This window comes from Carassius carassius, chromosome 28 (genome assembly GCF_963082965.1).
Source record: "Carassius carassius chromosome 28, fCarCar2.1, whole genome shotgun sequence".
NCBI lineage: Eukaryota > Metazoa > Chordata > Actinopteri > Cypriniformes > Cyprinidae > Carassius > Carassius carassius.
Window position 1 is genome coordinate 24,715,907 of NC_081782.1, and position 26,950 is coordinate 24,742,856.

At 39.5% G+C, this 26,950-nt stretch overlaps 2 protein-coding genes across 3 annotated transcripts; both read right to left on the reverse strand.

Annotated features, from left to right (window-relative positions):
• Window positions 1-1,297: 1,297 nt before the first annotated feature.
• sirt2 (sirtuin 2 (silent mating type information regulation 2, homolog) 2 (S. cerevisiae)) lies at window positions 1,298-21,396 on the reverse strand. The gene is made up of 16 exons (XM_059515189.1): window positions 21,299-21,396; window positions 21,082-21,128; window positions 20,395-20,446; window positions 20,188-20,298; window positions 19,908-19,949; window positions 19,489-19,595; window positions 19,357-19,413; window positions 18,942-19,010; window positions 18,691-18,820; window positions 18,534-18,593; window positions 7,631-7,686; window positions 7,470-7,546; window positions 7,179-7,230; window positions 7,022-7,089; window positions 6,458-6,524; window positions 1,298-1,461 (listed from the first exon to the last, which is right to left on the reverse strand). The coding sequence occupies exons 1-16, from the start codon at window positions 21,306-21,308 to the stop codon at window positions 1,327-1,329; spliced, it is 1,140 nt and encodes a 379-aa protein (XP_059371172.1). The 5' UTR covers window positions 21,309-21,396; the 3' UTR covers window positions 1,298-1,326.
• An 841-nt stretch (window positions 21,397-22,237) lies between these two features.
• Window positions 22,238-25,904, reverse strand: dmac2 (distal membrane arm assembly component 2). 2 transcript variants are annotated; one of them, XM_059515192.1, is made up of 6 exons: window positions 25,664-25,904; window positions 24,821-25,014; window positions 24,515-24,595; window positions 23,987-24,126; window positions 22,752-22,914; window positions 22,238-22,577 (listed from the first exon to the last, which is right to left on the reverse strand). In XM_059515192.1, exons 1-6 carry the CDS (start codon window positions 25,679-25,681, stop codon window positions 22,379-22,381), a joined length of 795 nt encoding a protein of 264 aa, XP_059371175.1. In that variant the 5' UTR covers window positions 25,682-25,904; the 3' UTR covers window positions 22,238-22,378. The 2 variants fall into 2 exon arrangements, with proteins under 2 accessions (XP_059371175.1, XP_059371174.1); XM_059515191.1 differs by lacking the exon at window positions 25,664-25,904 and adding an exon at window positions 25,480-25,617.
• Between the last annotated feature and the right edge of the window lie 1,046 nt (window positions 25,905-26,950).

Consider the following 26,950-nt stretch of genomic DNA (forward strand, 5'->3'; position numbering starts at 1 on the left):
TGTACACTGTGGGCAAATTCACTACCCTTTCGTTATGTTCGTGGATGAAAACATCCACTAAATTAAACTGCTGTAAAAATGTATCAGATAAATATTTTTTTCAATTTTTTTTGCATAAATCTATTAATCAACCTCAGTCCTGATCAAAACTACCAAATTTTTAAAAAAATTCCAAGATTTTAACTTTTTAATTACCAAGTTCATAAATGATGTCACTGATTTGGGGAAAAAAACACACACAAAATTACATATTTTCAATATAAAAAGTGATTGTGGACTGGATTTTTTTCACCTTTTATCCCAGTCCTGGATATGTCAAAGATCAGTAACAAGATTGGCTTTGATGCATTGTTAGTTTTTTTGCAGCATTAGATTAAAATTTTTTCTCCCTAATTTGCTGTTGGTGGCTGTTTTTGCCCCATTGACTTCCATTATAACGACATTTTTTGATTGCAAAGACATGACACCATATAATCATGCATTCTTGATTGTTTGTGGTTTTCACTTTTGGGAAGAGGTAAAATTTGTTATTTTTACAGTTGATCACTAGGTGGGACCATTAACCCTTTAAATAGGCCTGTGCAAAAAAAAGGCTTAGTTTCTGGCTGGTATATGGAGTTATATGGAGTATAACAGCAAATTATAGTGTTTGTGTGTGTGTGAGATTCTTGGTTGTTGGTGGTTTTCCCTGTTGGGAAGAGGTAACATTTGTTATTTTTTACAGTTGATCACTAGGTGGGACCATTAACCCTTTAGATAGGCCTGTTAAAAAAAAGCTTAGTTTCTGGCTTGTATGGAGTTATATGGAGTATAATAGCAAATTATAATGGTGAAGCGTAACACTATAATTTGCTGTTATACTCCATATATCTCCACAAGGGTTAACATAATAATAGAAAAATCACAATTATGAGAATTACAAAAAGAACTGAAAAACTTGCATTACAGCAATGACAATCTAGGTTTCAGAGACTTTTGTTTTAAGCAGGATAAAATGAGACCCAAAAGATGGAAGCATAAAGTGTTAATGTAATACTTATCAGATTTTAAAACATTACATTTAAAGCATTGCTAATTCAAAGCCGCCTCAAGCACAACACCACGTTCCTGCGAGTGTTTGCTGTCTGTCTGTCTCACTGTTCCTGTCTGAGCTCTGTGAGCGTCTGTACTATATCTATACTTATCTATATTGCTATTACAAGCAAACAAGAGACACAGTAGTTCAGAGAAATAGAAAGATTCGATAGACAGTAGACTCGAAAAAGCCAGACTTGGCTTCGAGACGTGGAGTGCATTACATAGACAGCCTCTTCATGCTGTAATTGGTTATTCTGTCTTGTCACTCTTTCCAGCCTCTGCCCCAGTGCTTCTAGAGCTCTGACTGGCTTCCTTGTCTTTCTTTTTGGCATCTTTGCTGTCAATTAAAGCATGTTCACGCTTCACCATCTCTTCCAGCTCTGCCTGAAAGAAGAGGCAACAAACACAATTCAAGAGCAAAATATATTACTGTATTATATATCAGTAATGTATTAAATATATTACTGATTTAAATAAAAGGTTACAATTTATTTTAATGTGTCCTTGTTACAGTGTAATTATACATTTAAATATGGAGTAATATTAGTTAACTACATGTACTTACTACAGCGGGTAAAATAAGTATTGAACACGCCACCATTTTAATTTCACAGTATTTTTACCACCTAAATGACTTGATCACCTATCACCTATCACCTATGATCTTTAAAGTCACAATTCTATAATGGTCAAAATTACTCAGGTCAATGGTATTTTTAATTGACATTATTTTATTTTATTTATTTATTTATTTTTAATAATTGTAGCTTACATAAATAGGTAAAGCAAAACAAATATTAGGATTGTCCCTTATTTTTTCCCTTGTTTTCTTAAAGAATAAACACATATTTTTTACAAGAATAAACATGACAACATATTATTAATTAATAAAAATAATTTAAGCAATTAAAACCTGTTTTTAAACTTGAATTTAAATACTATTAAACTAACTTTAAATTCTCAAGGAGTTTATAAGTAAAAAAAAAAGTTCTAAATGGACTTGTGTTAACAATATAATTAGAACTAACAATATAACTCGATTTTTTAAAATGAACAATTCCTCTATAAAATGGGACAGCAACCTTTATATCAGTGGTTCTCAACCTTTTTTTTCAGCGGGCCGCACTATGGTCTAAGTGCAAGTCTACGCACATAATTTACATATTACGTCAGCAATACAAACCAACCTGATTTATAATAGTATAGCCTAACTATTATGATATATAATCTATTACATTCAAATAAACAATTCTACTCCCCATAAATAAAACACCTGATGCCAAAGTAGTTGCGATTGTAACGCCTGTGTTATACTTTCCGCATGAGCAATCCGGACGCGTACACGGCCAGCGCGGACGCAGACTTCTTCAATTTATACTTCTGAATGCGCAGGCTGATGGTCTGTTCTGCAATTGCCCATAATTATTGCACATCTGACTGTCTTTATATTCTTTTATTGACGGATTGCACAGGTTCGAGTAGCAATGAGCTTCTTCACTCTGATTTTGCTTTTGAAGCCTACTGACCACGCGCACCTGTCCACGCGGTCGTCTGCTCATGAGCCTCGGCACACACTCTCCAATGACGATTTTTACGTCACGCCTACCTAACGGTCCATAGCGGACTCGCGGACGCAGAAAGTTTGACAGAGGCTTTAAGATCAGAGGTTGGTAGTAACGAGTTACATTTACTTCGTTACATTTACTTGAGTAATTATTTGGGGTAACTAATACTTTTCGGAGTATATTTAAAGATGGGTACTTTGTACTCTTACTTGAGTAAATTTTTGGGGAAAAATCTGTACTTTTACTTCATTACTGTGGGCGACGCTCCTCTCGTTACTTTATCTTAATGCAATAAATGTTATAAATGCTTCAGTTTATTCCAAACGAGCCGTCTACTTTTCTCTGGGCAATGAGCGATGCCCATTTGCGAATGATTCATTCTTTTGAGTCAATTCTGTTCAAAGGCTTCATGAATCAGTTTGAATGAGTCGTTCAGTTCCCTGCCGCACGCGCTGAGCGTCTGAAGCGGTTCACTCAGAGTTGTAACGTTTAACATCAGTAGCGTTGAAAACGTGGCTATGGAACTGCACTGAATTGAAAGCAAATCTGCAAAGGCTATTATTTGCTAGCGATGGAGATCCTTATTAGATGAACACCGCGTGTGCTGTCTACTGTTTAACAGGTAATAACTTGGGCTACATTCGATTGCAGTACACGATACCACTGTGACATTAGTTTGTTGTACGTGTGTGGCTTATAACAGAGGGGAGTCAAGTTGAATGCAGCTTCCAAAAGACAAAAAATAGCCGATTAAGATTTTATTAATTTTAATACAATCACACCGGTGCAAGTACGTTCAGCGAGTCATATCATCAGCTGCTAAATTCAGATCTGTGATTGCTTGCTGGCGCTGAGCCAGAGATAGATGCATTTTTACAGCACTGTGCATTATAACCAATCACACATGATTCTTTTGAGCTTATTAAAGCATTGGCCAATCAGAGGTGTTCCGATGAGTCATCGCTAAAATGCCGGTGCTTCCTTCACTCGCTCCTGACTGAATACCTCTTTCTGGCGAATTATCTCGTCAGGAACAACAAAGTGCAGATGTGTGTACGAATCTTTAATTAAGATATTGTTTTCACAGTGTTAACAGTTTCAGTGATTTAATGGGAGTTTCTGAGAGTGATTGAAATCTAGACTGTCAGTGAAAATGATCTTTAATAATGTAAATGTTATTTGCTCTCTTTCTGAACAATGAAAGATTAGTAGCAATATTTATATCACATTAACTTTCAATGTTAAATTCACATTTAATATAAAGTCAGTCGTATTAAAAATATATTTTGGCATGACACCTATATCTGTTACTTAAGTAAACAGACTGGATTTTATAATAAATTACATAAATTGGAGTAAAGGCTGATGAAATATATACATTTATACACGCACACATACATTACATACATTTTATCTATATATCTAAATAAAAATAGGCTCAGTATATATGACCCAAAGTAACTAGTAACTAACTACTTGAGTAGATTTTTTATCCGATACTCTTTTACTCTTACTCAAGTAACTATTCAAGACTAGTACTTTTACTTTTACTTGAGTAAATATTTCTAGAAGTACTTTTACTTTTACTTGAGTACAGTTTTTGGGTACTCTACCCACCTCTGTTTAAGATGCAGGCTTGCATGACCTGAGGCGCAACATTTCAGAAAATGTGCGTTCACAAATGTAGCCTATTTTGATCCAAATATGGAAAGCACTTTTGAATTTAATAATATGAGGTTCTCTCCAGAGATATTTTGCCACATTTCTTCAATTAAGGATTGTTACATAGTGTATGGTGTTTCTATTTATCTGAATTTCTTCAAGTGAGTCGCGGGGCAAAAAATAAAAAAACGAAAATCCAGCACTTCTCTTTCAATACTGATATAGTCCCAGGCTCTGTTCTGAAGTAAAATAATTATACTATTCACAGTTTGTACATGTTCATTCACTGGCATTTTTTGAATTTCTTTTTTTTCTCCCTTAAAAAACAAATGTGTCCATTCTGATGTGCAATTTTACCTTAAAGGCAATTTACCTAATGGCTGTTGATGACTATTTGAATTGAATTCTGCCAAAGTGCGCTTGTATGTGTTCGTTAAATGCTTATGCCAGTGCTCATGTCTGAAAATAATATATGAAGAAAAAAAAAAAAATCACATAAAAACATTTAGGATATAGCTTATATTTCATTAGTAGCATTTTTGTTTAATTGATGTAAACAATACAATTTTACAAACTGATAAAGTTTTATTATTATTATTTTTTTTTTTAATTCAGCATGTGGTGCGGGCCGCATTTGAATTCGTGACGGGCCGCGGGTTGAGAACCACTGCTTTATATCAAACATTTTTAAATCATCCACAGCTGAGCATCGCGGGAGGCTGATCTGCACCAGATCGGGTGAAGTGAATGTAATGAACAAAGTCATTTTCAGGTGCAATAAAAAAAATAAATAAAAAAATACCATGGATAACCTAGATTAGTCCCAGGCTCTGTTCTGAAGTAAAATAATTATAATTACTGTTAACCAAGAGTAACACATTTTTAACACATTTTAATGGATTAACCGCCTATTTTCATTTGCTGAATGTTTTCTTTATTTTTTAAACACGCTAAAAAATAAAGTTTGTCAGAGGAAAAAAAATATATGAGTCGTGTACAGTTTTCATTTTAACGGATCAATCACCTATTTTCGTTTGCTGCATGTTTTTTTTTTTTAAACACTAGGTTTTTAAAAATAGGTTATAAGAAAATATTTTACAACAAATCCTTTAAATTTAACAAATTTATCAGAACAAAACAATAATTAAAAATATATAATTCTAATGGATAAATATAATTGCAGTATAATAATATAGGCTTAGTAATAAAACAAAAAATAATAATAATTTAAAGCTAAGCATAAGGTATGGTTGGGCTTTCTCAATCTGGAGAAATTAAACGTTTCCGTATTTGTGATGTTGCCCATTTGAAGCTTAACTATTATTCATGAGGTAAATAGGCTGTGTGCGTTTCAGTATCGAGGAAAAAAAAATCATAATTAACAATATGTCAAAGTGCTCACGCTGAATGTCTGGTGAACCACTGCTGTTTCCAGTGAATATGTGCACGAGGCACCAGCACGCTCAAACAGCTGAATCAAATAATACTTAATTTTTGGTCACACATAAGGCATAATTCAAAAATGCTGGTAGTTTGAAAAATCAAGAATAATAACAGAGTTAATACTAATTATTGCTAAATGCTGGACCGTTCCCATTTCGCTCTGCATATGGAACCTGAAGATTTTTTTAAACCAAGAATGAACCGAAATGAAAATGAAATTAAAACATTTATATATATTATTATATATTATATTAATATATTTATATTTATTTACTGTTTAATAAAAATAGCATGCATATGATCCTTTGTGTTAAGGTCTTCTTTTAATTTTTGTTTAGTAGACTGTAGCCTAAGACCATCCTACATTTTAAAAATTAACAAATTGTAAAAGAAATTATGTTTTTTTTTAAATGTTACAATGTTATATCATAATGTTATTGTTGTTTTACTTCCTTCTTTTATCTCATTTTACAATAACATTCATTTCGCAATCCGTCCCTTTGCGCCACCTGGCGGTAGTTTCGCAAATGATTTTAACACGCGACTGAATTACCGTTACCACTGCGGCACCGGCCCAGATAGGCTGGCCACCTACTGTAACTGCATAATTAATTCTTATTATAATACTAAGTACATGTAACAAGCACACTTTAAAATAAAGTGTTACTAAATAAAATGTCAGATTTGTGTGTGAATATGCCAGTATTTACTTTCCAGCCCAGCAGTTCAGCGAGAGCCATGCAGCCATCATCACAGGTGCTCAGGTGAGCCACATCTCTGTGAACAATGAATAAAAATCAGTCCAATCTTCTCTAACCCCACTAACACCTGTACACACATTCACGCCAAAGTTTAAAGTTTGGAAGACATTTTTGCTTTTTGAACATTTTATTCACTTATGATGTCATTAAATTGATTGAAAACTATTTTAATGATAGGTGTTTACATACTTTAGGGACTTTCACACAATATTTGATATATTTCAGATAAAATGAATAATAAATTATTGAAAAATGTATTCTGTGTTAACATAGCTCCATTAATAAGATAATGTAACTAAGCTTAGCATCCTGTTATATACAGTATATAGTTAGTCATGGGGACACAACTGGTGCAGTTTTCAGAGAATGACCCATATATTATACTGTACCTATGTAAAATCAGTTTCATGTCAGGATGAGTTTGAATAGTTTTGGTGTTTTTTTTGGTCAGAAATTCATAATGCCTGTGAACAGGCCTAAAGAAACCAAACTGTTTAACATGACAATACTCACCTGTAGGCTTTGTCTGAGTCAAAATCCATTCCTCCTCCAAAACCAATTAATCCCATTCCAAATTCTGACTGTTTGAGAAAGGAACAATGCAAAAATGTTACTGTAAAATGAATATGTTTTATTAAAATGTTTATCATACATTTATTCAGCTACAGACCTGTCCGGTTTTCTCCATATTGATGAGCAGTCTAGGACAGCTGTTTGATACTCTGAAGATGAGAATGAGTCAGAGATATAACAACTCCATAATCACAGACCTGCATATTTTGTGCAGAATCATTGCGATATGTGCTAAATAGTTCAAATAGTAAAAACATATCCAGCTTTTTTACCTTATTTTACCTTATCTACATCAATTCCACAGCATTTCCCCCAGAATCAGCAGAGAAAATGTGAAACAATCTTGTGGGGCCCAAAAGACACGTAAAGACATGAGCGAGAATCTTACCTATTGACTAGTGATGCAAACGGTTGAACCTGCAGGGATGTGCCCATTATGATGAGAAGGTCACATTGAGGAAAGTCCTGCGGTAGAATGATAGAGTACCACTGAGAACGTGGACCGACTGAAAAGGAAGTTTGACCTTAACAGATAAGATGAATCCTCACCATTTTCATGGTAGCGAAGAATCGGGCAGGTAAATTCTCCCCAAAAAACACAATATCTAAAAAAAAAGACGAACAAATATACATCCACAAAAGGCTAAAATCAGCATAAAAGAAGTAGAGACTAGATACCAATGAAATCAATTTAACGATGGAATGAATTTTGATTGTCAGGGTATATGGTTTCAGAAGACAATGAATGACCTTATAAAACCTGTATGGACCTCGTTTATTCTATATTTGAAATTTATGCTAAAGAGCAGCTCTTCTGCAGTATAACTTTTGTGTTTCAGGGAAGAAAGAAAAATCACACAACTTTGAAATTACATAATATTTGGGTGAACTAGATCTTGAAGCCAAAACTTATTCAGATTACTAATTCAAATTTTAATTAAAAATAGAGGCTAAAGTTCGAAGACAAGCTTTGATGTTGGCTTGACAAAGCCAGCCTGGGCAGCTTTGGGGCAAAAGAGCCAGAGCATTTGTGTGTCCGGCGATCTAGAGCTGCCCCGCTGCAAAAAGAAAAAAAAAATTCCAACCGTTAAAGTTTTCATAATATTTTTCTATGGTCCCTTGCTATTTTCTTTTGAGAAAAAAAAAAAAAACACTATTAAGCTAAGACAACAGCTTGGACAGAGCTGGCTAGCTGGATGCAAAATATTCTATAAGTATTGTGGAAATTACAGTCTTTGCACAATTAATATAATTAATGAAAAATGAATTTATATGCAATTTATTAATAAAAGTCAATTTCCTGAATTATTTTCAGTCTTTGAGCTGAGTCTCAAATGATTTTCTATCCTGTGGCTCCCTCGTGTGGACAACATTAGTATTATGGCCTTCATCTCTGAATCATATTAATAGAAGTGGCTAATATTTTTTTTTTTATAATTACAAATTTTTAATGATTACTTCACTGATAATATACCCAGATTAAACTAAACTTTACTGATTTCATGCTTTAAGAGTTTAAGAATTTTCAACTGACATTTTAAGCTGTAATGATTGATTCTTATATTTGTTAAATGGTAATTTGTCAATTATAATATGTAAACAATATAATTATTAAAAAAGTACAACAATTATTGTTTTCATAATTTCTATAGACCCTTGTTATTTTGTATTGTTATTAAAAAGCTTTTTAACAGAAACTGTCATTAGCTTCTCTCTTCTCTCTAGAAATATGGCAAATAGTCTTAGTGTTTATACTTGACTAACTGGGGCCCAGGTCAGGAAGCAGACAGACTGGCTAAACCGACCGTCGGCTAGCTGCCTCAAGTCACAGAGGTCAGTTAAATCTCAGCACATAGAGAATCTTTCACCTAGATATCACACTATAAAGACTGTGTCTGTTCCCCGAACTAGAAAATACAAAAAACGTCCAAACCAAGTTAAGATTAACAATTTAATTGAGGTTCAACAAATAAAAAACAGATGCAATATGGATAAACAAATGATAAAGCTTGGCTTATTGAATATCAGATCCCTTTCTACGAAAACACTTTTTGTAAATAATATGATCACTGATCATAATATAGATGTGCTCTGTTCGACAGAAACCTGGCTAAAACCGTACTCTGTTACTAAACGTAACCTCGGTTCTCTCTAGAAGAGCGAACGAGTACTGCGTCTTAGCTAAGACGCTACGGGAAAAGTCTCTTTTCACGAAATACTGAAGCAAAAAATGATCCTTAATTTTGTATTTTTGTAAAACGCATTTGCAGCAGTACACAGCCATAGGCGAGACGGCTCGTTCGCTCATTGGCTTGCTCTGCGGCAACTGCACAGCCTATCGAGCGCAGGCTGATGCAACATCAGACCAATAAGGGCGCTTCGCGCCCTTCTTGCTACTTCCCGCCGAAACGGGTGTGGCCCAACCTATAAAAGGAGTTCGAAAAGGCTGACTCACCTGATTTATTTCATCGCCGAAGCGAACCAGAGTGAATCGTACGCACGGCAGAGAACGCAGTACTCGTTCGCTCTTCTAGAGAGAACCGAGGTTACGTTTAGTAACCGAGTACGTTCTCTTACGAGAGCTCTCTCGTACAGCGTCTTAGCTAAGACGCTACGGGAACCCAATGTAAAACGCCGTGCGCGCAGGGATCACACACCAATAAACCTGAAGCAACGCCCAGGATTTACAGTGCACAGTCACCTGAGGGACTCACAGAGAGTCCAGGACAGGAAGGGGGGAAGCCCTCCGTCCCATATCTAGCAACATCCATAGATGCGGCAATATGACATCACACAGCCGAGGCAAGGCCTGACCAATGTGGCAATGCGGGTCTTACGCAATACTGCCCATATAACAGTCGGCAGCGCATAACGCTCACAAACTCAGAGTTCCCCTCAGAGCCCTGATTCGACTATACCAACAGCAGCCTTGCTTGCAAGACGGGAACCTCCAGGTTATAGAACCTGATAAATGTAGACGGCGAGGCCCAACCTGCCGCCATACATATATCCTGAAAGGAGATCCCAGTAGACCACGCCCACGACGAGGCGACGCCCCTTGTGGAGTGTGCTCTGACGCCCAGCGGGCACTTAAGGCCCCTGGAAGCGTAAGCTAACGCTATGGCGTCAACTATCCATCTTGATAGAGTCTGTATCGAAACAGCCATTCCCTTGGAACGTCCACCGAACGAGACAAACAGCTGCTCAGTCTCTCGAAAGGCAGCAGAGCGAGACACATAAGCTCTTAAAACCCTGACAGGGCAAAGAAGACTCGAGTCTCTATCCTCTCCTGACACCGGGAGGGCAGACAGGGCAATAACCTGAGCCCGAAACGGCGTGTTGAGGGATTTCGGCACATAACCGTGCCTAGGTTTGAGTATGACCTTTGAGTCATTAGGCCCAAACTCCAAGCACGACTGGCTCACAGAGAGCGCGTGCAGATCACCCACACGCTTCACTGAAGCGAGAGCCAACAAGAATACTGTCTTGAACGACAGATGCTGAAGGCTAATTGATTGGATAGGCTCAAAAGGGGGACCCTTCATGGCCTCCAAAACCGCCGCGAGGTCCCACATAGGGACTGACGGAAGTCTGGGAGGATTCAGCCTCCTAGCTCCTCTAAGGAAGCGGATGACCAAATCATTCCTTCCTATTGACTGACCGAGCGCTGTTTCAGAAAACGCTGCGATGGCCGCCACATAAACTTTGAGCGTGGATGGGGCTCTGCCCTTATCCAACAGCTCCTGTAGGAAGGAGAGAACCTCCGTCAACTCACAACTAAGGGGTGAACATCCTCGAGCTGTGCACCAGCTGGAGAACACCGACCACTTCGAGGCATACAGACATCGTGTCGACGAAGCTCTAGCCTGAGTGATGGTATTTAGCACTCCCACTGCGAGATCAGCGGGTAACCGTTGAGCGCCCACACATGGAGGGACCACAACTCCGGTTGAGGGTGCCAAATCAAACCCCTGGCCTGCGAGAGGAGGTCCCTCCTCAACGGTACTGGCCACGGGGCGACATCTGCTAACTGCATCATGGTTGGTTCTTCCAAAGAGGTGCTACAAGCAGTATTGAACATCTCGTTTCTCTCACCCGTTCTATCACCTGCGGAAGGAGGGAGACGGGAGGGAAAGCATAAAGCGGGCAGCACGGCCATTTCCGTGACAGCGCGCTTTCGCTCTTGGAAAAGAACACGGGGCAGTGAGCGTTTTCGTGGGACGCGAAGAGGTCCGCCTCCGCCCTGCCAAATCTCTCCCACAACAGCCGGACTGTTTGCGGGTGTAGAGACCATTCGCCCGTAGGAACATTGCCTGTGGACAGCCTGTCTGGACCCAGATTCTGTAGCCCATGCACATGCACTGCCCTCAGCGAACGCACGTTGCGCTGAGCCCAAACCAGGAGGCGTTCCGCCAGCCTGTACAGGTTTCGGGACCCGAGACCGCCCTGGCGATTTATGTAGGACACCACAGACATGTTGTCCGAACGGACTAAGACGTGGTGGTCCTTGATTTGGGGACAAAAGCGCATCAGCGCGTTCTCCACTGCCAGCATTTCCAGACAGTTGATATGATGGAGCTTTTCCCGTTCTGACCACAGGCCAAAGGACGGTCTGCCCTCGAGCAGCGCTCCCCATCCCGAAGTGGAGGCGTCCGTCGACACAATCTTCACATTCGGGGAAGTCCCCAGGCTTACACCTGATTGGTACCAGCCGCTTGCTGTCCAGGGTTTCAGGGCTGTGACACAGCTCTGATTGACCTTGAGACGCAGTCGGCCAGACACCCACGCTCTGCGCGGCACCCGCGCCTTCAGCCAGAATTGCAGGGGGTGCATGCGGAGCAGGCCCAGCTGCAGAACTGGAGATGCTGAGGCCATGAGGCCCAGCAACTTCTGACAGTGTTTGAGCGAAACGGTTGCGCCGCAGCGGAAAGAACTCGCTGCGCGCTGAATGCCCAACGCGCGCTGTGGTGACAGCCGCGCCGTCATGGAACACGAGTTCAGAACTATACCCAAAAACAGAATCGTCTGACTGGGGTTCAGCGAACTCTTCGCCCAATTGACACTGAGACCGAGCTTCTCGAGGTGATCGAGTAAAACGGCCCTGTGCTACACGAGCTCCGATCGTGATCGAGCCAGAACCAGCCAGTCGTCCAAATAATTCAGCACTCGCATGCCTCTGAGTCTGAGAGGAGCGAGCGCTGCATCCATGCACCTCGTAAACGTACGAGGAGCCTCGGACAAGCCGAACGTCAGGACTGTAAACTGGTATGCCTGGCCCTCGAAGGCGAATCTCAAATATCGCCTGTGATTTGACGCTATCTGTATTTGAAAATACGCGTCCTTCAGATCTATTGACATGAACCAGTCCCCTCTGCGAATCTGCGCGAGGAGCTTCCTGGTCGTAAGCATTTTGAAACTGCGTTTCATCAATGCCTTGTTCAGCTGTCTTAGATCCAGTATGGGCCTGAGACCCCCGCCTCTCTTGGGCACCAGAAAGTATCTGCTGTACAGCCCCCCCTCGCTTTGAGCTCGAGACACAGGCTCTACAGCCCCTTTGCTCAACAGTTTTGATATTTCGGCCCGAAGTATGTGTGCTACTTCTGTTTTGACCGTAGTTTTGACGCACGCTAAAAGGCGCGGAGGGCGTCGACAAAACTGTAGTGAGTAGCCTCTCTTTATAATGCCTAGCACCCAATCCGAAACCCCTGAAAGCGCTGACCATGCATCTACATGAATGGCTAAGGGCTGGATGCGAAGCACGCTCTGTTGACTGGGCAACGGTGACGCTCGGGTGTGTTGCGCATTTGAGGCGGGGAGCGGGCTGATCACAGCGGGCAGATCGCTCCACCTCGACCCCGTCCCGGCGCTTAACCGACTGGGGGAGGGCTGAGCGGGTCCCGTGGGACTCGTGATGTCTGCGAGTAACTGTGGGCTGCATGTGTGCACATTTACCACTTTCAACTCGCTGTCTGCCTGTGCAGAGCGTACGTGCACGGGCCTCGTTTTTACAGAAGCCACGCGACGTATGTGACATAGTGTATGTGGGCACGTTTACTATGTGGCGCGCTCGACCGATCTGTGTCGATCTTATGTGCGCGAGCCCTGTGTGCAGGGATGTGCTTACATGTGGAGATGGGCACTGAGGAGTGGGCATCGTCACTACATTAATAGCACCATCGGCCATGGCCGGACGAACGTGCACGGGTTTCGTTTTTACAGAAACCACATGACGCGTGTGACATAGTAATTGTGGGCACTGAGAAGTGGGCACGTTTACTATGCAGTGCGCGCGATCGACTTGGGTTGCTTTTATGGGCGCGGGCTCTGTGTGCAGGGCTGTGCTTACATGTGGAGATGGGCACTGAGGAGTGGGCATCGTCACTACATTTATAGCACCACCGGCTGTGGCCGGAACACCAGAAATAACACTCTTTTTGTGAAACATCTGGGTAGCCGTGATAACGGCTTTTGTGCGCAGGCAAGCGGGCACTCGTGCAGGCTTGCGCATTGCAGAAGACGCTGAGGCAGTCACAATTCTTGGAACTGCAACAGCGGCGCGCTTGGGTGAGAGCTCGGCCGCAGCGGAACTCGTACACCGGCGCTTTCCTAGCAGTGCTAGGATGTTTTCGGGGCTTCTGGCTTCACCGCAATACTCTGCCGCGGCTCCCGCGGCGCGGGGCGACGGCTGGAAGAGCGAGAACGGGGTCCCGAGCTGCGTTGCTGACGCTGTCGCGATGACACAGCTGGAGGCGGTGGGCGTGACTGAGAGCTCTGTGGGGCCGGTCTAGAGCGGCTAGTTGCAGAACCGGAGCGCTTCGGCAAGAAGTGCTTGAACGCCTGCGAAGCTTTCTGGTCCTTGGCGAATCTCTCCACAAACTCGTTGACAGATGATCCGAAGAGGCCAGCAGGAGTCAGTGGCGTGTCGAGGAACGCAGCGCGCTCAGACTCCTTGATGTCAGAAAGCGTCAGCCACAAATGCCTCTCAGCCACCGTAGCGGAAGCCATAACCCGTCCCTTGGCCTGTGCAGCGGACTTAGCAGCGCGGAGGGAGAGATCCGAAGCACTCCTTAGATCCGCAAGACAGATTCCTTCAGGTCCCATCTCATCCAGCTTGCGGAGGAGATCGCCCTGGAAAATCTGCAGCATGGCCATGGTGTGCAGCGCAGACGCAGCCTGCCCAGCAGCAGAGAAGATCCGTGCGAGCAGCGATGACGTCATGCGGCAGGCTTTGGATGGCAACGCCGCCTTAGTCCGCCGTCCAGCAGAGGGCGGGCAAAGGTGCGCTGCTATAGCCTGTTCCACCGGCGGAAGTGACAGGTAGCCTCTGTTTTTAGCACCGTCCAGTGTGGAGAATGATGAACGAACTCTCGCCGAAAATGGCGCGAGCACTTGCATCAGCTCCTTATCGATATCCGCCCGTCTGCTGGGCCTCTGAGCAGAGGGCGCGAGATCCACGGAGCTCACCCAACCCTCACTGCCCGAAGCAAGCAGAGAGCACTTGTCCTCTTCCTCCGACGCGGGCCTGAGATCCACTTCCTCAGATGATGCGTCGGCAGACAGCGGACGCTGACCATCGGGAAGCGATGCAGGGGAGGCCGGCGAAGCGGAGGGAACCGGCGAGCTCTGCACGAGCCGCACGAGGGCATCTTTAAAAAGACGCAGCTCTTTTTGTGAGTGTTCGCAGGGCGAACACACACAGGATATAAATGATATAACGATACAAAGGATATAGGCGCCGGACAGCGCAGCAGGAACGGCAGTGGAAGGCGGCGAGGCCAGCAGCTTCAGAATGGCTCGTCCCGCTGATATGCTTCTCAGACGGCGCTTGCTTTCTCCGTGATCCAGCGATGCGTGAGCTTCGCTGAAGAGATGAAAAATCAGGTGAGTCAGCCTTTTCGAGCTCCTTTTATAGGTTGGGCCACACCCGTTTCGGCGGGAAGTGGCAAGAAGGGCGCGAAGCCCTTAGCTAAGACGCAGTACGAAAGAGCTCTCATAAGAGAACTGATGATTACATTATTTTAAATGAGTCCACCCCCCAAGATTACTGTTATAAACATGAGCCGCGTCTAAAAGGCAACGTGGGAGGTGCTGCTTCAATTTATATCAACGTTTTCAGGATTTCTCAGAGGGCAGGCTTCAAGTATAACTCGTTTGAAGTAATGGTGCTGCATATAACATTATCCAGAGAAACAAATGTTAATGATAAATCCCCTGTTATGTTTGTACCGGCTACTGTATACAGGCCACCAGGGCACCATACAGACTTTATTAAAGAGTTTGGTGATTTTACATCCGAGTTAGTTCTGGCTGCAGATAAAGTTTTAATAGTTGGTGATTTTAATATCCATGTTGATAATGAAAAAGATGCATTGGGATCAGCATTTATAGACATTCTGAACTCTGTTGGGGTTAGAAAACACGTTTATCAACGATGTTGATAGTGTTGAAATTATTCAGCCAAGTGATGATATCTCAGATCATTATTTAGTTTTGAGCAAACTTCATATAGCCAAAATTGTAAATTCTACTTCTTATTACAAGTATGGAAGAACCATCACTTCTACCACAAAAGACTGCTTTTTAAGTTATCTTCCTGATGTATCCAAATTCCTTAGCATATCCAAAACCTCAGAACAACTTGATGATGTAACAGAAACTATGGACTCTCTTTTCTAGCACTTTAAATACAGTTGCTCCTTTATGCTTAAGGAAGGTTAAGGAAAACAGTTTGACACCATGGTATAATGAGCATACTCGCACCCTAAAGAGAGCAGCCCGAAAAATGGAGCGCAGCTGGAGGAAAACAAAACTAGAGGTATTTCGTATTGCTTGGCGGGAAAGTAACCTATCCTACAGAAAAGCATTAAAAAATGCTAGATCCGATTACTTTTCTCCTCTTTTAGAAGAAATGAAACATAACCCCAGGTATTTATTCAATACAGTGGCTAAAGTAACGAAAAATAAAGCCTCAACAAGTGTTGACATTTCCCAACACCACAGCAGTAATGACTTTATGAACTACTTTACTTCTAAAATCGATACTATTAGAGATAAAATTGCAACCATTCAGCCGTCAGCTACAGTATCGCATCAGAGACAGTGCACTATTGACCCCCTGAGGAACAGTTCCACTCTTTCTCTACTATAGGAGAGGAATAATTGTATAAACTTGTTAAATCATCTAAACCAACATGTATGTTAGACCCTATACCATCTAAGCTCCTAAAAGAGGTGCTTCCAGAAGTCATAGATCCTCTTCTGACTATTATTAATTCCTCATTGTCATTAGGATATGTCCCCAAAACCTTTAAACTGGCTGTTATTAAGCCTCTCATCAAAAAACCACAACTTGACCCCAAAGAACTAGTTAATTATAGACCAATCTCGAATCTCCCTTTTCTGTCCAAGATACTAGAGAAGGTGGTATCCTCACAATTATATTCCTTCTTAGAGAAAAATGGTATATGTAAGGATTTCAAGTCAGGATTTAGACCGTATCATAGTACTGAGACTGCTCTCCTTAGAGTTACAAATGATCTGCTCTTATCATCTGATCTCTCTATTAGTTTTATTCGATCTTAGTGCTGCGTTTGACACAATTGACCACAACATTCTTTTGTATAGACTTGAACACTTTGTTGGCATTAATGGAAGTGCATTAACATGGTTAAAATCTTATTTAGATGACCGCCATCAGTTCGTAGCAGTGAATGAAGATGTATCATATCGATCACAAGTGCAGTATGGAGTACCTCAAGGCTCAGTACTAGGGCCGCTACTCTTCACGCTTTAGATGTTACCCTTGGGAGATATCATCAGGAAACATGGTGTTAGCTTTATGCTTATGCTGATGATACTCAGCTCTATATTTCTTCGCGGCCCGGTGAAACACACTAATTTGAAAAACTAATGGATGACGAGTAATTTCTTACTGCTAAATTTTGAAAAAAAAAAACCAGGAGGTGTTAATGTAAGGACCTAAAAACTCTGCTTGTAATAACCTAGAAGACTGTCTAAGACTTGATGGTTGCTCTGTCAATTCTTCGTCATCAGTTAGGAACCTAGGTGTGCTATTTGATTGCAATCTTTCCTTAGAAAGCCACGTTTCTAGCATTTGTAAAACTGCATTTTTCCATCTAAAAAAATATATCTAAATTACGGCCTATGCTCTCAATGTCAAATACAGAAATGTTAATACATGCATTTATGACCTCAAGGTTAGATTATTGTAATGATTTATTGGGTGGTTGTTCTGTACGCTTAGTTAACAAACTACAGCTAGTCCAAAATGCAGAAGCAAGAGTTCTTACTAGAACCAGGAAGTATGACCATATTAGTCCGGTCCTGTCAACACTGCACTGGCTCCCTATCAAACATCGTATAAATTTTAAAATATTGCTTATTACTTATACCGTATTCTCCGGACTATAAGTCACACTTTTTTTCATAGTTTGGCTGGTCCTGCGACTTATAGTCAGGTGCGACTTATTTATCAAAATTAATTTGACATGAACCGAGAGAAATGAACCATGAGAAATGAACCAATAGAAAACATTACCGTCTCCAGCCACGAGAGGGCGCTCTATGCTGCTCAGTGCTCCTGTAGTCTACCACTGAAGACATAGAGCGCCCTCAGTTTTATATATTTACAAATTTTCGATGATATTATCCAAGCTATTATGTATTGGAAATAATCTTGTAGGCTATGTGTAGGTCCGTCAGAGCTCTGAGGACAGCAACAATCAATGCACTGGGCGCGAGCGTTCAGAGGCATGGCTTTCAGTTACACATAAAGGACTCACAAACCTGAATTTAGCTCTTGGTGTGTTCTAATTAGTGGATTGTATGAATTCACTTTAATGTTTTCATTTACAAGGCTTTAAAACACGTGCAAATGCTGTAGTTTTGTGAGCAAGTACGGAGTGCACTCGCTGTAAGAGCGTTGCTCTACAGTTGTATCTCACAAGCACTCATTTTACCTCTTTATTATGTTCTTTTAATTGTATTAAGTTCAGTCGCTGGAGTGTTTTTATTTACAATACTTTAAAACACATTTAAATTATGCAGTTTATTGTATGTAGCCTATTCAGCGATGTGAGAGAACATAGAAAACAGCTCACATGAACTCAATTTAGCTGATTAATATGTTCTTCTGCTATTACTGCGTTCTATCCCTGGAGTGTTTTAATTTAAAGGCTTTAAAACATGTGCAAATCCTGTAGATTTGTGAGCACATACAGAGTGCTCACAGATCTCTTATCTTTCACATTGCTCTGGCCATCAGACAGTGAATATTATCCTATCTTGACCTAGTAATGATCAGATATGTTGGTTTAGCATGTCACTGTGAATGTAATTTATGTATTTGTATTTTTAACCAATTTTAAAGTGAAACTAAGAGGAGTTATCCGACTCCTCCCTCTAGTGGAGTGGAATTGTTAATTTCTCTTACCAGGTTTTACCAGGTTCCCACAGGAATCACACTTAGGAATATCTTCAGAGAAAATTTTATCTGAGAGTCAAAAACATGAAATGTGAATAGTTAACTATATTCCCACATTTCATTTAAAACAGAAAGCACATAGAAATTTTAGCGTTCAATACTGTACTTTTCATCCAGTCCATGGAGTACTCCTTACGACACAGGAAGCTCACACAGTGTGAGGTGTGAAATGTACCATGAGCTTCGATCAGGTCCTCTCCTTCCAGACCTGCAACTCTCTCTAAAGTATCGATATTCTTAAAAAAAATAACAATAATAATTGTATTATATGAAATAATTATATATGATAAAATACATATACAATAATTATTATTTTTCAATAACAGCATAAAATGACACATAAACACACTCTCTTACCTGAGAGTAACATCGAGTCAGTAGACCTTTGTCCTTCAGCATCCTTATAAAATAGTGACAGACTGTGGGCTGAAGAAACCAAAGAGCATGTAACAGAAAAACACAGTATTACATGTGTCATGATTTGTATGTGGTGCCTTATCAAACTCATCACAAGACAAAGAAGAGCATGTAATACGTGTGAAATTAATAATAATGGAATGTGGCATAACACAGTGGAGGGTTTGCCAGCATTTTTGTAAATATGTATTTCACATTACTCTTTTGTTAGATATATTCTATACTGGCAATACTGGCAAATAAATTACATATTGTTGTTGATTTGTGATGTTACAATATTCTTGCTCAGGTTTGATTTCATTTCTAACAGAATTTCATTGGTGACCCATGTATGTAAGAAAAGATTCATAAATACCTTAAACTGTCCTGGGTAGAGTTCTCTGGCGAGAGCAAAAAAGGGCTCTGGATGTTTCTGGAAAGAGAGAAGGATATCTTCTTAGATGACAAATGATGAGATTGTAGCTTTTCTTCAGAATGACAATCAGACCTTGAAATAGTCGATCTGAAAGATGGCCTCTGGGTAAGGCAGATTGAACTTCTGCAAATTGGCATATAGACCGGTGCCAGGAGAGCGGAAATCTGGGATTCCAGCAGCTAAATCAGGAAGAGACTACAGGGTTAATTAATAGTGTAACATATGAACCAATAATTACAAATTAAAGCCATAATAATATTCACATGTATTCATTTGGCAGATGCTTTTATCCAAAGTGACTTACTGTACAGTTGAGGAAAACTGTGATTTATCATGAGATGGCAACAAACACAAGAAGTGTTATATAATAATAAAGAATCAGGAATCTATAAGAGGTCTTCAAACATAAAAGGAAAAATAAGATATGATCGATTTAAAAAGAATGTGCTTCATTTAAGAAAAATGCATTTTATGGTAAATGATTTACTTACATGTAGATATTCCAGCTCCAACCATACAGATAATGTTCTTGCCTGTTGAGACAGTCAGACACATTCAACTTATTGAAATGCATCTCACAAGCTGATTCAAAAATATCTCTGCATAAACAAAGGTGCAATATTTTACCAGCATCACAGTTTTTACACAGGAAGTCAACCAACAAACTTTTTTTGAAGCTGACTGTTCGTATTGAATTGTATATAATAAAGTATTTTAACATTGAATACACTTCACTTTTAAAGACTGAACTCATCTGAGAAGTTAACTCACATTTGCCGCTCAGGATATAGCGGGCGACGCCATCCAGGGTCAGCTCATCCAAGACTTTATCTCCATGACTCAGGCCAAGAGTTCGGGAGAAGAGACTGCGTAGGAAATCCACTGAAAAATTAAGCATATATGCAATAAGCATATCTATTCAGCATAGATCACATGATTTCTTTAAATGTACTTCAAGACTGACTATTTGACACATACTCTCAGTGTCTCCTGAAGCGTCACCCTCGTCGCTGCTGTCGTCAGACTGACCCTGCAGAAAAGCGTAAAAAAATAATCCTTTTCTATTTGGCATGCATATAAAGCGGTGGCTTACAGTGCTGAACATGGTACATGTTTACTACATTTACATGTTGTGTTTATGTCTCATGTTCTCATATACATTTCCTATGCATACATTTGTTTTACAGGAAAAAACTAAACCAAAAATAAATAAAAATACTGCAGATGGGGGAAATAACACTAAAACATGCTAATATATGAGCTAAAATTAGGCCTTTTTAAAATGACTGGCAGAGGTTGGAGCATTTTCATGAAATATTTTATTAATATGCAATCTTATTATTCTATTGCTGTTTTAGATTTTAACCACTGACAATTTTTTTTTTTACATAAAAATATAATATCAACAACAACAACAATAATGGTATGGTATTTTGATAAATACAGAGAATACAATGTCACGTCCATGGTCCAACGAAACAAACATGGTATTAGCTTTGTGCAAGTCTCAAAATACATGGTGTTACTATAGTACATCTTCATGATAAGTCTAATGGACGTGTTGTGTGAACTGTCATGCGTGTCTGATGTTTTGCACACATCTTACGTGTAATGTTTACATCTATAGACGTTATAAAATGTACTCACAGATGTATCTTTATTTACCTCGAGATCTGGTGTGTCAGCCTCCTCTTCTGCCCTTTTAAAAACCTCTACAGGACAAAATAACACATATAACACTGGTGTATGTCAAAGTAGCTAATGTCAGTCACATAAACAGTCGAAGAACTTCCAATACACAATGAACTTAGCTTTAACTTTTGCTAAAGGCTAACTGTGTCTGATAACACCCACATAAACAAATGCACAATCGTAATACTACCTTCAGACATCTATCCGCTTTCAAACAGTACTAAAATCCCAAAACACGTAAAGTTAATAGATGACAGGACTGTTTTATTAAAGGTAAACTGTGTGCGTCGCTAATATTTCATGGAGTGGCTAATGTCGATAGGCGGAAGACGTTCCTATGGAACATACCTCGAGGGGGCGCTAGAGAGGCTCAGAGAGCCGAGGCCTCCTCCGATGAGTCGCATTCAAATCAAAAGACAAATGATATATCACAGGACAAACTTATAGGCTTAATCGTATATTCATTTAAATTTATACATGTAAAGGACTGTCACGTGGTATGCTAATAAAAATCTGCTTTTGCAATATATATATATATATATATATATATATATATAAACATGTTTCCCAGCGATTACAAACGAGATTAGTCCTTGTTGACAGCGATGAGAAAAGTAACAAATATCACATGGTAATGCATTCCATATATTAAAAAACCCAGGAAGACACCATCCGTGCCTCTAATTCCCGCCTAGATCGGATATTTCTGAAAATGCCATAAAACACATTTCTGTATTATTTCTACGTAATATTTCTCTGCACTTTGTAGCTCAAATAATCCGGGTGGAAACTTTGTATAAAGCATGTTTTTCAAGGCAATGTTAATACAACAGTGTAAGAAAAAGTAACGTCATGTGTTAATACTAATATATATATATATAGCCTTGATCGAAAGTGAATTGTTTAAATATTATCATAATGGAAAAAACATTACCTTAAGTCAGGTTTCTTCATCCAACCTTCCTGTGTATGTGCCTCAGTCTTTCTAACACTTAGATCCAATATCCTCACACCTCCATGAAAAGGATTACAGGATTTACTCTGACTAATCAGATTTGACACCTGTCACCTGTTTTTTTTTTTTTTTTTATGGTAAATAAAATCAAATTTAAGAACACATTCTCAACTTGCATTTTAAACATAAATATTTATTGAGTCTGTCTCAAAACAACGATAGCCTATACATGAACACAGCACTTTATTAGAATAACAGGTATGGACATCGCAATGAACAACAATACAGAATCTCCACTGTCATCAGCCCTATAGTTTACAGATGTCTAAGTCCAGTGTGTGTGGACGCTTCGTGATGGTCCTCTGTTTGCTCTTGGCTCTCTGGCTGGATCAGGCCCTGCTCGTATTCAACTCCAGAGACCTGGCAGTGTGGCAGCATTTCCTCCAGTAGAATCCGTACCAGGCCTGGATTCTGCAGCCGTGGCAGTCCGGAAATGTCCAGCCGCTCTAGCTTTCTAAGAGTTTAAGATGGAGGGAATAAAATAACACAGAATATGAGATTTTCAGAAATACAGTGTATGTTTTGGCTGTTTGTTGCCCTGAAAACAAAAATCAAGTTGCTCCAGATAATGCACGTGTGCATATAAGACACAAGTGAAGATCTGAGGTTCTGTAATGCAGAAAATGACCTGAGGTTCTGTAAAGCAGCAAGTCCTCCCACAGTGATACGAGGGCAGTGGGACAGGTCTAACTCCACCAGACTTTCTCCAAAGACATGTAGATGTGCAAGGAACCAGTCATCCACTTCAGGACATCCTCGCACAGAGAGAGTCCGAAGTTTATTCTGTTTCACTGAGAAGAGACGATTTGTTTGTATGAGCCATGGAACAAATTACACCTCAGAAACATGTTTTAGTGGCAGCTGTGAGATCAATTACAAATGTACAAATTACTCTCTCCAAAAAGTATTTAATTACTAATTATTTCTAAATCTTATATCAACCTCGACAAGTTAATAATACAAGGATATACATGAAAAGGTTATTTTAATTATATCAAATAAATAAAAGATAACTACATAAATTATTCTGGGAACACTTTAGATTAGGGTCCATTTCTCACTATTAACTAACTATTAACTAGGCCTTTTGCCTCAAAATACCCCTAATTATTACTTATTAAAGTAGTTGTTAAGTTTAAGAATCAGGTAGGAATTGTGCAGGATTAAAAATGAGGTCTTGCAGAATAAGATATTAATATGTGCTCTTTAAGTAATAATAAACAGCCAATATCCCAGTAATATTCATGCTAATTACCAACTAGTTAATAGTGAGAAATGGACACTAACTTGTTAACAATATTCTTATTAACTTACCAAAGAATATAAAGTGAAAAGGGTACATAAAAAGCATGTATTTTGATGTTAGAATTTACATTCTTATTTTAAATCCACTATTGTATATAAATGTTCTACAGTCTATATACAGCATTAAGTTCAATTACATAAGTGACTAATTAAATTACAGAAAAATATAAGAGTAGTTCCTTATTTTACTTTTTCAAGGAAAAACTAATTGAAGTACAGTAACTTGGTAACTAGTTACACCCAACACTGCTTATTAGAAAAGTGAATATTTGAAAATACATCAGCAATAAGGAAAATAAATCTTAAGACAAAAATGACTTAAGTTTTTAGTTTGGCTCACATCCCATTTGTTTACATGGAGAGAGAGGGGTTTTGCTGAATACAAAGCCACCGTGGGGTGATCAGAATGTTTGACTTCACTTTTCAGGACATGTGTGGCATATCTGAGTCTATGTCTATACTGTTCAGCAAACTGCAATTATATTATGAGATGCTTTCAAAGCAAATAAGCAGTGCTCCAGGAGAGGCCAAGTAATGCAGAATATCTCAGTAGATTACCAAGGTTTTCAAGTCCATTATGGTTTATTAGGGTGCCACTCAGATCCACTTCCTCAATTCCTGCATCAGGTGTGCTCATGAAGTCATAGCTGAATCTTCCTCTAGAGTCTGGACGAAACCATTCGGACTGGCCAGCAAATCTGCAGACCCAAGCATTACGTAATGGAGACAGTTTAACAGTGTTTACTTACACCCTAGACACTCCAGCAGGTAGTGAGAAGCTGAATGAGTCCAAAAACATTTTAGGATCAATGACATATAAAAGAGCGGGTTTGTATGGTTCTGGAAAATAAAAATACCATGGATTTTAATACCATTATTATTTTAAGGATTTATTGGCTGCATAGGTTCTCTCTAATACATAATTTCATGCTTTTTTCTTTTTTTTCTTCATTAATACACATGATATTATGTACCACAGACACTTCTGACCAAAACGGGGTTTAATTCAGAATGGAAAAACAGGCTCAGCATAAAAGGTGCATTCAATTAATTAATATATGATGTTTTAAAAAGATGATTTTTTACCTGAAGCTCCCTCTGAGAGTCAGAATATAATAGGCTGCTGCTACATTATTCCCGAAATTCTTCTGTGCATAACCAAATAACCTATATAAAAAAGAATTCAACATCAACAATTCAATAAAAAAAATATTAAAAAAGACATTATTTGATTATAGGGACACAGGACACCACAACATCCAGACACAAAAAGGCAATCTCAATGCATTAGTTGTCTTACTATATTACAGTATAGTTTTACAGTGCAACATTCTATGAAGCAATATGACAAAACAAATCAACACATCTGAGAACACATGCACTGACACTTGCCTATTTTTGCGTATGACAGCTTGTGTCCTCCACCAGCCGTTCCAATCCAAAATGTTCTCCACATCATAGAAGTAGTGACTGAGTTTTAATAAGAATCTGGTGAAGACAGACGGAGCGGCAGCACCCGAACTCAAAGCCCTCCTGACTGCAACGGCAGCACAGACGTGTGCTGAACATCTTTTCATGGCTTGAGACTTTCGAAAGAGACGGTTAGAAAATATAAAGCCATAAAGATCATTTACAAAATCCTAAACTAAAAATTAAAAAGGTAAACAAGTTCTGGTCCCTTAAGGACATGCAAGTGAAAATGCATATCCAGCTATCAACAAAAATATTCTAGATTAAATTTAGAAATAATACTAGAGTATGTGAAACTGTAGTGTGAATACAGAAGACTGCTATGATGGCACACAGATGGTATTGTCATGGTACAGTAATACATACAGGGGCTGGACAAAATAATGGGGGAAATATCATTTTTATAGGCTACAGTGAAAAAAAATAAACACTCACTTTAAAATCTCACTTTAAATTCGATTAACATTCCGAATTCAGTGAATTGTGCATCAGCGGCGGCGTATTTTCAAGTTTTTCTAAGGTACTTCATAATACCATAGGTACCAGGTCCAAAACCCCATGAGATTGCCCTGGTAACTTACATGTCTAAGAACACAGCGATGACAAGGTTCATGCTCTTTCTCTTTTGCTAGTGAAGATGCTCGACTATATAATGAACCAATTGTCATGTAAAACTGTGGCGTTTACTGTGCAGGAAACAAGACACATGCTACAATTTCATCCATAAACTATTATTTTCGTAAGCAGGAGAACAGTGCAACTCACCAACAAGGAGGCTGCCATGTCTGTTTTTCTTCTATGGCGGCTGTGAAGGGACAAACCTGAGCTCTAAAAGCTATGAGCGAAAATCGTGTGTAACCTCCTACACTCCTTTTTGGGACCCGTTATGGTGAGCACTCGATAGAAATCTATGTTGATATGTACTGTTAAGATCAATGGATTGGAGCATTTATCTAATTAACCATTAACCGAGTCCAAGACTTCGTACGTCGTATTTGTTTCGAAATGTTAATATTCGCCGTTAGGGGGCGATCTCAGCAAATCTATTAACCTTATTACTGTAACTGATGTCGGATCATATTTTATAATGTAAACGATTTATTGGCATATTTGTAATGAAAGGGAAGAATAGTAGGTAAATGCATCGTACTGGCTGCAGAGCCAAGCCAAATAAAACAAGCCCTACAAATATGCAAAAGAACACATTTTATATTGGCACTTCACATTTAGTAATATTTGATGATGACACACACACAACTGGTGGATGACATTTTGGAGGGCTCTTGCAGTGGTCCTTCTTTGGAGCTACTGGATGTTGCCCTTTTATGGCCCTGTCCAGCTATCATTGCATTAACATGATTTTGACAAATTTAATCAGATTTCACTTCCGTGCAGTGTAAAGTGCCTTCATTTTGTGAAGCAATTGCTTGAACTGATTCCAAGTTGTCCACAAGCTCTGTTTATAATCACTACCTGCACAAGTTGCCACAGTTCTTATATCTTTAGTCAGTATCAGTTCTCTTTTCATCTGTTTATTTGTAAACCTTCTCTATTCATACTAAAAAAGTTGATTACTTGTGTTGGTGACACTGGTCTAAATTGATTTAAATGTCAATTGTACAAACTGTGGTGTTGCCGAAGCCGTTTGTTACAGAAGATTAGACTATGAACACAACAGCTAAATCAAGTGCAGAATTGTTGTATTTTGTCCATTTGAGATTGTTGTAAATAAATGTAATTTTGTAAATTGTTCATTTATTGCATTCACAACACTAGATCTATACAAATTTTACTGGCATTCATGGGGGCTTTAAAATAGCCAGGAAGGATCTGAGGCTTTGGATAAATGTAGAGTATTTGGTCACCTTTTTTTCTTTTTGTGTCAAATGCTCTTCACATTGACTGCTGCAACTAAGTGAAAGAGAAGCTGATTAAGAGATGGTGCTCAGAAACTGGTGAGATGACTGACTGGACAGATGATTGCTGACTAGTACCTGCAATAAACACCAGATTCTTCTGCAAAAGTCAAGGAATGCTGGCCTGAGGATAAGT